Here is a 14,864-nt window from a genome sequence, read left to right as displayed (position 1 = left end):
GATAGACCTGGGATAATCTTTTTGGATAGACTTAGCTAAGTAGCTGCATGAAACCTATAGCTGTAAGGTTATATGGGATCTGTGTATATTCATTAAGATAGACATTGAGTACTCATTAAAGAATAGAAATATTCATTTGGAAATTCATCTGTAATGTGCCTTGCCTCCCACCCCTGTCTTCTTCTCTCCAGTTTCACAGCTTTCCAATAGATTCTGCACAGTTATCTGTCATTGACACTTTTCTCTTAAGTATTTTAAACAGTTTCTATGCTAGATCCTTTCATAGGCCCCAAGCCTTCTCCACCCAGTCTGGGTAGGGGGTTGGCCTGTACAAACTGGATTAAGGCGTTCTCCTGCTCAAGGTTTCAGATGACAGTTCACCATTGGGAAGCAGCCGCAGGAGATCAGCTGGTGGAAGGAGGGTGAAGTCGGGTACTTATCCCAGGCAACCTTTCTGCCACATTGCCCTGGGGCTGGTTGTGTTCCTCTAGGAAAGGCCATTTGGAGTCCCTCTCCATGCAGTCATCCTCTCAAATTTCCCGTAACTGCTTCCTTCCCCTGACACTTCTGATCTAGCTGAGGTGGTGGTTCCCTGCTATTGCTACCCCTGGCTATGAGACTGCTTTTTTCTAGTTCCCTTAAACACTGCCCACACCACACCCTAGTAAATGGTCCTTTATTAAGCTCTCCTCAATCAGCCAGGTTGACTGTGCCATCTGTTTCCTGTTGGAGCTGACGAAGGTAGCTTTTCATTGCTCTGAGATAAAGTTTTGAAATTCTTCCCAAAGGCATCACATTTTGCACGTACTCAACTTGGTCTTCTTTTTCCTTGCACATCGAATGTCTCCTCCCAGCTGCATACTCCTCTGAAGGAATCATTGCCCCCTCAGTTAGTCATTCACCCTCTTTGCCCTATGTGGAGGCTATTCACCATCCTCTTCCATTTGGCTAATTTCTTTTTTAATTTTTAAGATCAGTTTGAGTTTTCTGTGTTCTTTTTGTGTGTAGAAAAGATATGTCAGCCTGGCACGGTGACTCATGCCTGTAATCCCAGCACTTTGGGAGGCTGAGGCAGGCGGATGACCTGAGGTCAAGAGATCAAGACCATCTTGGCCAACATCGTGAAACCCTGTCTCTACTAAAAATACAGAAATTAGCTGTGTGGTGGCGCACTCCTGTAGTCCCAGCTACTCAGGAGGCTAAGGCAGGAGAATTGCTTGAACCCGGGAGGTGGAGGTTGCAGTGAGCCGAGATCGAGCCACTGCACTCCAGCCTGGCAACCGAGAGAGACTCCATCTCAAAAAAAAAAAAAAAAAAAAAAAAAAAAAAAAAAGAGAGAGAGAAAAAGAAAAGAAAAGATATGTCAAAGTAATTTTGGCTTTTATAACCAATATTTCATTTAGAAAATAATATTGAAAAGCCTAGATCTTCCTTAAAATTTTACTTAATATGTAACTTTTATTTAGCTTCTAATTTATAAACTTTATTTAATTTATAACTTATAAACAGAAGTTATTCTGTATATACATTTAGCAACTTTTAACAGCTTTCAAATGGCAGTTACAGACTAGTGAATTTAATTCCCTTAGTATTTTATCTGAATTTATTAAATAAGTTCTATTATTGATGATTTAGTTATCAGACACATAAAAACTTCCATAATAGTTAAATTGTAAACTTAATTACTTACTTACAAATACAGTGAATTTGAAGATCCTAAAATTATAATACCTTTTACATTAAACTTCTCTTGTGCCTTTCAACTTAAAAATTATGTCTAAATCAATTATTTAATAATATATTTTAAGTGGTAATCACAAAGTTATTTTAAGTATTTTAACATGCTAAATTCTCTTAAACATTACCAATATTATAAATGACAAATATATAAAGATCATTTCCAAAATGAATACCAGCGATATCGATTTCCCTTGTCATTTCTTTTTTTTTTTTTGAGAGAAAATGTATTAACTATACGCACATAATACATTCATGCAAATGCACATATCCTAAGATTTACAATGGGAAAAACTGGCTTTGATTGACCATTGTTTGTACTAAATAAGAATACTAATTTTGCATCATTAGATTTGTCCCAAATAATTGCTGACAATTTTCTTTTCTTTTCTTTCTTTCTTTTTTTTTTTTTTTTTTTTGAGATAGGGTCTTACTCTGTCACACAGGCTAGAACGCAGTGGCACAATCATGGCTCACTACAACCTTGACCTCCGTGGGCTCAAGAAAAGATATAAATGAGTCAAACTTTTACTAGAGATTAAAGAATTCACAGGATGAATGCATTATCTAGCATTTGGTAATAAGTGGACGGAGCATGAGTTGTATTTCAACTACATTTTCTCCTTCCTCTCTCCCACCCTTCTTTCCTTCCTCTCTTCCTTCCTTCATTCCCTCTTTTTCATTCTTTCTACCTTTGTTCTTGTGTGAGGCTAGTCCTTGTTGTCCCTCTGAGGTCATAGCAATGTTTGCACAGAACCGAAGCTCCCTCCCAGAGCCATTTCTCTGGTGACTTAGTCTAATCTCTTGCTGGCAGCACACTGAAGGTTGTGAAAAGACACACTGCTCAAAAGCAGGACATAGGACACTGCCCCTAGAGGCATATTTTAGGCATAAATACTGGTAACAGCACAGCCTGCTAGGAGCCTACCTACCATAGTGTGGCCCCAGGTTCCTAGGAAATGAGCAGGGCAGACAGCGAGAGAACACAGTGCAAATTTGCTTGGTAAGAAACCAGATAACTCACCTTTCAATGATATTAATTTTACCAGCCTAATTAGCCAAATTTTGGCAAGCCAAAGGAGAATATATTAGGACAGAAAAAAATCAGATAGGTTTATTTTCTTCATTGCTATTTTTGCATGTTGAAAGATACCCCTCTTAAAATACTGACCCATAAAAATAAATCTGGCTCATTTTCTTAAATCGTTGAGATTTGAAAGAAACAATGATGCGAAGACCCACAGCAAATCTTTCTTAAGTCTAACTTACAAATAATTTCCCTTACCTATGCTACTATTGTATGGATGAGATACATCAAAGTAAGACAAAATTACTATTTTTGTGAAAGTGGCTGCAGAAGTAGATTGTTTGGGCTATGTAACCAGTAAGAGAAAAATCATGCCTGATAAAGCAGGTATGATATGTCCTCTCCTAATTTTTTCCATTTATTTACAATGCATTGTTGAACTAGTTGAGCTATATTTCCCCCTTTTTATTTGATGGAAATATGTATATACTAATATACTTTTAGAGTTCTAGTACTGGAGAAAAAAATTATTGCATAAAATCCCCTTTTCCTTGAAATTCCAACAATTGTTTACATTTGCAAAATTATTATTTCAGAGTTCTTGTATAATGTTTCATTAGTCTATCATCTTCTCCCTTAAAGAACTACATTTGAACTAAAAAACTATGCAATTCTTGCTCTTCTCTCCAGAATTGTCAACGGACGTTTCTTTCTGCCTCCTAGAAGAAATAACTAATAATTTCCATGGGTGGTTGTTTGCAATGTTATAATTAATTTAGCCCTTTGTTGCTGATGCTTGGGGAAATGCTATCAGTAAAAAAGAGAAAAAGGCACAATCATATCCAATGATAAAAGTGAGATGTCATAAAGGGCTTAACTTTATTTTATTTTGTTAAAAAAATGCTGTATCTATCTTTTCCGAAGGTGAATCTCCAAATAAAATGAATCTCTATTCTGTTAAGTTTTAAATAATAAACAAAACTCCAACTTGATTTAATTGTATAATCATTTCCCTTTAGCAAACAAGCAAGCCAGCAGTCATATTTGCATGTGGTTACTTGTTTTCATAACTTTTCGCCAAGACCTTAAGATAGGAGTTTGAAATTATTCTTATCTTTGACATTACCTTAACAACTCACCCATGTAATAATTTTTAAAATATATGTGTGTCTTACTCTATCTTCTTGTCTTAATCTAACACTTAAATGTTTAACCATTTCCTTAATGTATGTAACTGTAATATATGAGAGAATACTGTTAATTTCTAGAAGTTGTTTGATGCCATGTTTTTTAAATAAATAAATAAATAAATAAATAAATTCACTTTACAAACTGAGGAGGTTAACTTATATTCTTTCAGTGAATAGATTTTCAAACATGGAACTTAAAACTTTAAAACCTATATAATGAAATGTAAAATTTTGTATGGGAAATGCTCTATTTATGAATATATAGTCGCAAATGCTGAAGTGACTTTGTAGTTAGCTTTCTTACAGATTGATTTTTTAAAGAATTTTAAAAGAATTGAGGAAAAGTTTTTAAATTACACATGCAGGGGAGATAAACAGCAGGCTAAATTTAACTTATTAAATAAAGTATTAGATATTAAGATTGGATTATTTGCAGCCTTTTAGAGCTTTGGAACCAACGTGACTAGTAAACAATTGATTTTGTGTATTCTGATTGCTAGTCTGCACTTTATAAAGGAGCTGAACACATCTTTGTTCTTCTTACATTTTATTTCCCTATGGCTTGGTGTTTCAAGTGAAACTTAATCGTTTGGTATGTGATTGGTATTTTTTTTAAAAACCCTAAAACAATTTAAGAAATCAAGTTACTATACCCAGAGCAAATAAAACATGTCATAATGGTAACATTTCAAATAATACACAGATATTGGAGATAATTGCTAAGCTATTATAGCAAATAGTGAAAATAGTATTTTTAAAGGTGCTTGTATTTTTATTAATGTCTTTCTCAATTAAATCTGGTGAGGACGTGCTTGTGGGTTCATTTTCCCAACGGACAATTTAGTTTGAGGCTATTCTCAGGCCAAAGTCCATTTCAACTGGCCTTAGATCGCATTGGTCACCAGAATTACACATCCAGCTCCAGCACTGGAAAAACAAATCAAACCATGTCATACTCTGGGTGAGTCAGTCTCATCATTTTCACATTATAAGGGCAACAGTATTAATTATACAAAATGATAGATTAAGCAGTGAACACTCACACATATCACGTTTGTTACAAATATAAGACAAAAACGGGGGGAGAGGACCTCAACTTGAATTCGGATTCATGAATATAGCTGCTAAATGAAAGGAGATAAGCCACAGATTATAGAATATTTTATTTGTGTGTTTTTCCTTTATATTTTTAATTGTTCAAGTATAATTTTGTTATCCTCAGTATATTTTTAATTTGCCATAATATAGCTCAAAACTCTAAAAACTATGTTGTTCTCCACGCTGGAGATAGAAATGTTTCCTTAATTGAATAGTATGTCATAAGTGGCAGGATGGAAAGCACTGGCAAATGCCCACACATAAAGCTAAAAAGAAGCATCAGCCTAATCTTCAGATCATAATTATTGATTAAGCTAAACATTAAAAAATAGTTCCATAGTTCTTCATAATCTTTGAGGAGCTTTTATTGTTTAAAAATTGTCCAATATAAGTGGGACAGGAAAAACTCAATCTGCCTACGGATTTGGAATCCTGAGTTAAGGTTAATATTAGGGCAACTGGAATGTGCATTCACCTGCATTACTGAGATGACGATGACCTAATAGCAATCCAGTTTTCTTTAGCCCCTTCCTATTCTAGGGGTGGTTCTTGGACTAACAACACTGGCATCTGCTGAGAGCTTAGATGCAAACTCTCAGCCCTCCCCCAGAATCAGAATCTGTGTTTTAAAAAGATGCCTCTGTAATCCCAGCACTTTGGGAGGCCGAGACGGGCGGATCACGAGGTCAGGAGATCGAGACCATCCTGGCTAACACGGTGAAACCCCGTCTCTACTAAAAAATACAGAAAACTAGCCGGGCGGGGTGGCAGGCGCCTGTAGTCCCAGCTACTGGGGAGGCTGAGGCAGGAGAATGGCGTGAACCCAGGGAGGCGGAGCTTGCAGTGAGTTGAGATCCGGCCACTGCACTCCAGCCTGGGCGACAGAGCGAGACTCCGTCTCAAAAAAAAAAAAAAAAAAAAAAAAAAAAAAAAAAAAAAAAAAAAAAAAAATGCCTAACTTTGTATGCATGCAAAGTTTTAGGAAGCAGTGCTCCTGGTCAGTAGGGAATTCATACTTGGATTGTACATGCAGGCTTAATTTGGCTTCTGAAAAAAAGCTGTGCTGCTGGTGATTTGTATTGTTGTACTGTGTCTTTCTCACACAGAACTGAGAGGAACACAGCCCTTTTGAACAAGATTCATAGTACCCATAAGACAAAGACGATGAATTTGTCTGACCCTCAGAACCCCCCAGCGGTACAATTTTGCTTTAGCTCAGTTAACCATTCGTGCCCTAGAAATGTGAGGCCAGTGCTGAGTGTCTGGGCCATGTACCTGGTCATGATCGGGGCTATAGTGATGACTATGCTGGGCAACATGATCGTAATCATTTCCATCGCTCACTTCAAGCAGCTCCACTCCCCGACCAACTTCTTGATCCTCTCCATGGCCACCACTGACTTTTTGCTGAGCTGTGTGGTCATGCCCTTCAGTATGATCAGATCCATCGAGTCCTGCTGGTATTTTGGAAACCTCTTTTGCAAAGTCCACAGCTGCTGCGACATCATGCTCTGCACCACCTCCATTTTTCACCTCTGCTTCATCTCAGTTGACCGTTACTATGCTGTTTGTGACCCATTGCAATATGTCACCAGAATTACCATCCCTGTCATAGAACTCTTTCTACTCATCAGTTGGTCCATTCCCATGCTTTTTGCCTTTGGCCTGGTATTCTCAAAACTAAACATAATTGGTGTAGAAGAGTTTGTTGCAGTCATTGATTGCACAGGTTTGTGTGTGTTAATATTTAATAAGCTCTGGGGTGTACTGGCCTCCTTTATAGCTTTCTTTCTCCCTGGGACAACCATGGTGGGAATTTACATACACATTTTTACAGTAGCCAGGAAGCATGCTAAGCAAATTGGCACAGGTTCTAGGACTAAACAGGCTGGGTCAGAAAGCAAAAAAAAGACATCCTCTAAAACAGAAAGCAAGGCCACCAGGACCTTAGGAATAGTCATGGGAGTGTTTGTGTTGTGCTGGCTGCCCTTCTTTGTCTTGACGATCATAGATCCTTTCATTAATTTTACAACCCATGAAGATCTGTACAATGTCTTCCTCTGGCTAGGCTATTTCAACTCAGCTTTCAATCCCATTATATATGGCATGTTTTATCCTTGGTTTCGCAAGGCATTGAGGATGATTGTCACAGGCATGATCTTCCACGCTGACTCTTCCACCCTAAGCCTGTTTCCTGCCCTTGCTTAGATTGTGTTCCTCATTCAATAGGACTCTTTTCTGGTGGGGAATCTGGGATGCCCCTTCTCTACACAAGTAGGGGCATGAATTGACTAGATAAGGAGGTCCTTCCAGTTGGTGTAATGAATATCTAGGTAGGAGTCATAGATCTAGCCTTCCAAGTATACTAAAGCTACCAAAGTGGTCCATTTCTGGGCTTTGGGGAAAGACAACTCCAATAAAAAGAATCTCTCCCAAGTCTTGCTGACTCCTGAGATTCCAAATTAGGGATCTGGAATTTGAGTCTTTTGGCTTAAATCATATAGAGATTTTCTCACTTTAACTTGAAAACATCAGATGCAAAAGCAAAGTTGGTTTCCATAATCATTGACAGCCTTGTATGTCTGAGTTATCTAAATCTTTCTTGAGATTGTCATTGCTTGTTAGGGGAGTGGGAGAGAGCCTGGGCATACAGCAAGTCTGAGTTATGGAGGATGCTTGTGACACGGAAGGGGAGAAGGATGCAGACAGTTGTAGTTACTTCCAATTGTAATAATTTTGGCTTAAACCCCTTTTCAGAAAGAATTGATGTGAGATTTGCAATATTTGATAAAATCGGACTGTCTTACTAAATGAGATAAATGAATAAAGAGTTTAGGAAAATATGCTTTCTTTCTCGCAATATACACTTTTGATCCATGTATGTATGCAGCCTGTGTGTACACATAGTGGGGATGCATCCATGTCTTGCATAAGTGTGTACACAACATATTCATTATCCTCCCAGATTGAACTTTACATGGGTGTCCACAAACATTAGCTCAATTGTTTCTCAGAATAGCTCCACATGCTCTTCTTAGGCTAAATCAAGGAGAGTGAAGCAGCCTTTTTCATTCCTAAACCAATCTCCTCTTCCCAGGACTCATCTAAGTTGAGCAGAGTAGCCATTATCTCAGGGGGAATGGTAACTTCCATGATACTTGCTCTCTGTATTAAAAACCACTCGTTTCAATGAACATTTATTGAGCACCTACTATGTGCCAAGTGTTGCTCTGATTGCTTGCGGTTCAGAGATAAATAAAACTCAAACCCTGGCCTCACGAGAATTTTGACTTCATAGGAGAGACCATAGCTGCTCAGTTACACTACAGGGTAATATGTGTTATGACAGAGCCAGGCACAATGAAGCCAAGAGAGCATGGCAGAAGAAAATTTAGCCTGGCATAGGGTTGTGGAGAGACTGCCTGCATTTTTGACCAAAGGACTGTAGCAGCAGGTTTCGTAAGGGAACCAGCGCCTCTGTTAGAGTCAAGGGAAAGCTGGGGAAGTGGAGTCAGAGCATCAGAGAAGGGGTCACTAAGCCAACTTCCTGAAGATCAGCATGAGGAAGCAAGTTTAAGCAAGTACTTTCACCCACTGAAGTGAAATTGCAAAGATAGGGCATGTGCAAAGTCTGTGGTAAGCTGTTGCCGCTGGGTAGCTACTGTTCTGCGTCCTTACCCAGGAATTCAGTGGTAGACCTGACACCACTGTTGCTCAGCAATGTCAGCAGAGAGGAAAAAGAGCCGGGTGCAGAGTGGAGCTAGGCCAAGGGTAACTTATAAATAAGAAGTTTAACTGGCTCAAGGTTCTGCAGGCTGTACAGGAAGAATGGCTGGGGAGGCCTCAGGGAACTTACAATTATGGCAGAAGGCAAAGGTAAAGCAGGCACATCTTACAGGGCTGAAGGGGGAGGAAGAGGCAGGAGGGAGGTGCTACACACTTGTAAACAACCTGATCGTGTGATAACTCACACACTATCAAAAGAATAGCACCAAAGGGAAAATCTACCCCCACGATCCAATCACCTCCCACCAGTCCCCATCTCCAACACTGAGGATTACAATTTGACATGAGATTTATATGGGGACACAGACCCAAATCATATCAGACAGATTTTGAGGAATCAAGAATTATTCTGTCCTATGTGCTCTCAAAGGCAGGCAAAGACTGTCCGTAGACAACATGCTATAGCAAGACAATCTCTGAACCTGAATGAGGATTGCCAGTTTGAGCTTGTACTAAGAACACTTCCATCTGGCTTCATAATTTCAGGTTAACATAATTAACACAGTCTCATTACAATTGATTTTGTTAAAGTTGGCAGTAATTTGAAAACAAATTTGGTTTCTAGAATTTGATGGCAACACTCCAGACCATAAATGAGAATTAAGTAACAATCTCTAAATATTCCGTGAAACATTTTCAAATCCTTATGAAAAAAAATTTCTCAAATATGCATAGGTGTATTCAAAATAAGAAGGAGCTAGGCGATCTAGATAATTTTTAGTCTAGAGTACTACTCTGGTAGATTTCATGCACGGCTAATAGTATAAAGACTATATTGTCACCGGCTAAGAGACCTGGGACAAAGTTTAATATCTGAGCACAACCATGACCCATTTTTTTTCCTTGGAGTAAAAATATAGATTTTTTCCCCTTTGGTAAAAGTTATGCATGCTTATTACAAAGAATATAAAATGAAACTTCAAGTACTCCAGAAAAGTACAATAAGGGAAGTCATTCCAAAACCAACCAGAGACTCACTGTCAACTCTCTCCTTGTATACATGGACCCACAGGGATCGATTTTGCTAATTTTGTTTTCTGTCTTTTGGTATCTGTTGATTTTATTCAGGAAAATGTCATGAATATATTGGTCAATAGCAATAGAACTATATCATTAATTTTAATGACTGCAAAAGATCTTATTGCATGAATTGTACTATAGTTACTATCGTTTGTTTAATCCATCCCCTACTGGAGAACATTCAGGTTGTTTCCATTTTTTACTACTATTAATAATGCTTCACAGAATATCCTTTAGCATGCAAAGTTTATCTTGTGTGATCATCTCCCTGGGACATATTCCTTGAATTGGTACTGTTGGTTCCAAGGATTCATTGTAACTGTAAGATATATGTTACTTCCACTTCCACCCCTTGTTCCAAAAGGATTTAAGAATGGCTTACATGAATGTATACAAGAAAAAGAGACTTGACTAGATTATTTTTTTAAGTATGTTTATAAAAAAATGAAAACAGAACAAAGTGGGAAATGAGACTAGGAAAGGCAGTATGAGGACACTGGAACCAAGAATGGTTCAAGGCTGTAAGACTCAGTCAAATGCAGCTGGAGATTAATTCCAGCCTCTTGACCCCTGGGCCTATGCTCTTCTTGTGAGTCTCATGATCATCCTCTCTGTGCTTCCTCCCTGCTCTTCTGAAACCACTTCCTGGATCCCATTACTCTTGTGCTACCTCTGGGGGCCACAGGCCCTTCTGTCCAATAAAATCTCTCCTAGAGCAGCAACATAACTTCTTTTAATTTTACTGTAAATTGACACATAATTGTACATATGAATGGGGTACATGCATACACTGTGTAATGACCAAATTAAGATATTTAGCATATTCATCACTTCAAACATTTATCATTCCTTTGTGGTGAGAACATTCAAAGTCCTCTCTTCTAGTTGTTTTGAACATACTATACAATATTGTTAACGATAGTCACCCCACTGTGAAACAGAACACCGGAACTTATTTCTCCTAACTGCAACATAGTACCTATTTACCAATTTCTCCTTACCATCCACTCCTCCCTACCCTCCCCAGCCTCTGGTAACCACTATTCTATTCTGTACTTCCAGTAGATCAGCTTTTTTGGATTCCACCATGAGTAAGACTGTAATATTTGTCTTTCTTTGACTGGCTTGTTTCACTTAACGTAATGGCCTCCAGGTTTATCCATGTTGCTACAAATAGTAGAATTTCATTCTTTTTATGGCTGTTTAGTATTCAATTGTGTGTCTATACCTTTTTTAAAATCCATTCATCCATATATGAACACTTAGTTTGATTCCACAGTTTGGCTATTGTGAATAGTGCTGCAATAAATATGGGAGTACAGATATCTCTTCGACATACTGATTTAATTTCCTTTGGATAAATATCCAGTAGTGTCGTTGCTAGATCAGATAGCAGTTCTATTTTTAATTTTATGAGGTACCTTCATACTGTTATCCATAATGGCTATATTAATTTATATTCACATCAACAGTATATAAATATTCCCATTTCTCCACATCCGTACCAGCATTTTTTATTTTTTGCATTTTTTATAATAGCTATGCTAATTGGGACAAAGTGATATCTCACTGTGATTTTGATATGCATGTCCCTGATGATTAGTCAGCAGTCCCCAGCCTTTTTGTCACCAGGGACCAGTTTTGTGGCAGGCAATTTTTCCACAAATGGGGTTGTGGAGACGATGGTTTCAAGATGAAACTACTCCACCTCAAATTATCAGGCATTAGTTAGATTCTCATAAGGAGCGCGTAACCTTGATCGCTTGCATGCACAGTTGACAATAGGATTTGTGCTCCTTTGAGAATCTAATGCTGCTGCTGATCTGAGAGGAGGCAGAGCTCAGGTGGTAATGCTCGCTTGCCACTGCTCACCTCCTGCTGGGCGGCCCAGTTCCTAACAGACCACGAACGAGTACCATTACTGGTGCCATTATAAGATACATGTTACTTCCACCTCCATTTCTTGTTCCAAAACAATTTTGGAACCCTGGTCCATGGCCCAGGGATTAGGAACTGATACAAGTCTGTGGCCCAGGAGTTGAGGACCTCTGAATTAGTGATGCCGAGCATTTTTTAATATATCTATTGGCCATTTGTGTGTCTTCGATGTTTTTCTTTAGAAATGCCTGCTTCAATCTTTTGCCCATTTCTTAATCGGATTATTTGCTTTTTCTGCTATTGAGCCACTTAAGTTCCTTACCTCTTTTCAGATGTAGAGTTTGCAAGTATTTTCTCCTATTCTGCAGGTCGTCGCTTCACTCCGTTGCTTGCTCTCTTTGTTGCACAGGAGCTTTTTAGTTTGATCCAATCTCATTTGTCTACGTTTGCTTTTGTTGTCTGTGCTTTTGAGTTCTTACCTAAAAAAATTTTGGTCAGGCCAATGTCATCAAGTGTTTCCCCTATGTTGTAGCTTCAGGTCTTACATATATTAATTCATTCTTAGTTGATTTTTGCATATCGTGACATATAGGGGTCTAATTCCACTTTTCTGCATGTGGATGTTTCATTTTCCCAGTACCATTTATTGAAAGGATCTTCCTTTTCCCAATGTGTGTTCTTAACTGTCAAAAATCAGTTAGCTGTAAGTACATAGATAAAATCAGTTGGCTGTAAGTACATAGATTTACTTCTGTGTTCTGTATTATTTTGCACTGGTACATGCATCTATTTTTATGCCAATAGCATACTATTTGGGTTATAATAGCTTTGTAATATACTTTGAAGTCAGGTAATATGATGTCTCCAGCTTTGTTCTGTTTGCTCAAGATTGCTTTGGTTATTCACGGTCTTTTGTGGTTCCATATTAATTTTAGGATTATTTTTCTATTTATGTCAGAAATGTTACTATATTTTAATAAGGTTGTATTGAATTTGTAAATTACTTTGGGTAGTATGAACATTTTAATGATATTAATTATTCTAATTCGTGAACATAGAATATCTTTCCACTTATCTGTGTCCTCTGAAATTTCCTTCAGCAATGTTTTATAGTTTTCACTGCAGATACCTTTCACCTCTTTTTTTTTTTTTTTTTTTTTTTTTTGAGACGGAGTCTTGCTCTGTCGCCCAGGCTGGAGTGCAGTGGCTGGATCTTGGCTCACTGCAAGCTCCGCCTCCCGGGTTTACGCCATTCTCCTGCCTCAGCCTCCCATGTAGCTGAGACTACAGGCGCCCGCTACCTCGCCCGGCTAGTTTTTTGTATTTTTTAGTAGAGACGGGGTTTCACTGTGTTAGCCAGGATGGTCTTGATCTCCTGACCTCGTGATCCGCCCGTCTCGGCCTCCCAAAGTGCTGGGATTACAGGCTTGAGCCACCGCGCCCGGCCTTCCTTTCACCTCTTTGGTTAAATGTATTCTTAGGTATTTCATTTTTTGTAGCTATTGTAAGTAGGATTGCTTTCTTGATTTTCTTTTTCAGATGGTTTGCTATTAGTATATAGAAACACTGATTTTTATGTGTTGATTTTGTATCCTGCAACTTTACTGAATTTATTTATTAGTTCTAACAGTTTTTTGGTGGAGTCTTTCAGGTTTTATATATATATATATAGATCATGTAATAACAGTACAACTTCTAAATTGGGTTGCTCCCCATGTCTCATAACAGATTTAGTACCTGAGTATTAGGAGAAAAGCTGCTGATAAAAGTCACACAATGTGAGTGATCTATTCATACCATTCCTACAATGTTAGTTTGTTCAGGGACTAATCAATTACATTCAATTTGTTTTTCTTGTGACTAACAAGAACCTTAATATAATAATAACTAATAATAACACACCCAGGAACTGTGATAGGTATCAGGCTGTATTGGTGAATAAGACATAGTACATCCTCTCATGAAGGTTATACTGGATGGGGGACCAGAAGTAAACGCTAATCTGTAACCCAGTGTCTCAAGGGTGCTGTAAAAGAAGAAAGTACAGAGTATTTACAAAGCATGTGAGTGGGACACATAGTATGGTCTTTGGGAACTGGGCACTGGTTATTTCAACATGTGAGTGTAGTGCAGAGGAGGCTACACAGGACGCAGTGGGGAGATTTAAAAGAAATCAAAACGTTCCTCTATTCAAGACCTTTAGCAGCTTGCTGCAACATTACTGAATCCCCAAGGTAAGCGAGAAACTTTAGAAGATCCCGAATCCAATTACTTTTGCCTGTGATTGTTATGTAATGGAATGTATTTCTAAAAGTCAGTGGAAGAAGGGATAAGACCCCTAACTTGGGAAGGTTAAGAGTTTTATGCACTAGATATCCACTGAAACTCCTGTCTGCCCAACTCAACTTTCTACATGCCAGAGGCTGCACTTTATGAATTTTAACTCATTAATATTCACAACAAAATTGTGACATAGATAATGTATTATATTCAATTAATAGATGAGAAAACTGGACACAGTGGCGTTAAGTAATCTGAGACATAGAGATCATACTAGAAACAGTCTATAAAATTCTGCATTTTCAAATACAATTGTGGTACATATTACATTTTAGTGGGTTTGATGTAATGTATCCCAGAACCAAAAACCTTTCTCTGTTTCTTCTTCAGTCCTATTCCAGCTACAAGACATTTGTTTGTATTTTTCACAGGTTCTTGGTCAAATTAAATATAAAGTCATAGGACTCCTTAGCCAATTATATGTGCATTATGACTTTTAAGCTAAAGGGGTTTCAAGGTACATAGTAATGCAATATTCTTTCTTGGTCTGATTAAGTTCTAGAGCCAGAAATTTATTTCCACACCTATGAAGCTGGGATAAGGCAAGATTCCAGTGGTCACCAGGCCAAAGGAGCTTTGCCTTGGAAAATACTGGGTTTAGCTATGGATTTGTAGAGAAAGGAGAGGTGCATACTAACCTCTTTCCTTCTTTATAACCTGACCCACCTCCTCTTCCAGGCCCCTCTGGCAGATGTAATTTAGTGTCATCTCTAGAATTCTGTCATTTTTACAACTTTAGTTTGACTGATACTGTGAAGTGGTTTCTCTGTAACCGTAAAGAGGCATAC

The 14,864-nt window shown here is 38.1% G+C and overlaps 2 protein-coding genes across 2 annotated transcripts in view; both read left to right on the top strand.

The window, feature by feature from the left end:
* Positions 1-14,864, top strand: part of LOC105465622 (trace amine associated receptor 5) — a 28,899-nt gene that overhangs the window by 11,359 nt on the left and 2,676 nt on the right. The window lies entirely within an intron of this gene.
* LOC105465623 (trace amine-associated receptor 4-like) lies at positions 6,217-7,260 on the top strand. The gene has a single exon (XM_011714152.1). The coding sequence runs from the start codon at positions 6,217-6,219 to the stop codon at positions 7,258-7,260; it is 1,044 nt and encodes a 347-aa protein (XP_011712454.1).

This window comes from Macaca nemestrina, chromosome 5 (genome assembly GCF_043159975.1).
Source record: "Macaca nemestrina isolate mMacNem1 chromosome 5, mMacNem.hap1, whole genome shotgun sequence".
In the NCBI taxonomy this organism is placed as follows: domain Eukaryota; kingdom Metazoa; phylum Chordata; class Mammalia; order Primates; family Cercopithecidae; genus Macaca; species Macaca nemestrina.
The sequence above is the reverse complement of the archived record's forward strand: the minus strand, read 5'-3'. Positions and strand labels throughout refer to the sequence as shown.

What these genes read in the sequence shown, in the direction of transcription:
- LOC105465623 (XM_011714152.1), top strand. Translation starts at nt 6,217, where the DNA reads ATGAATTTGTCTGACCCTCAGAACCCCCCAGCGGTACAATTTTGCTTT.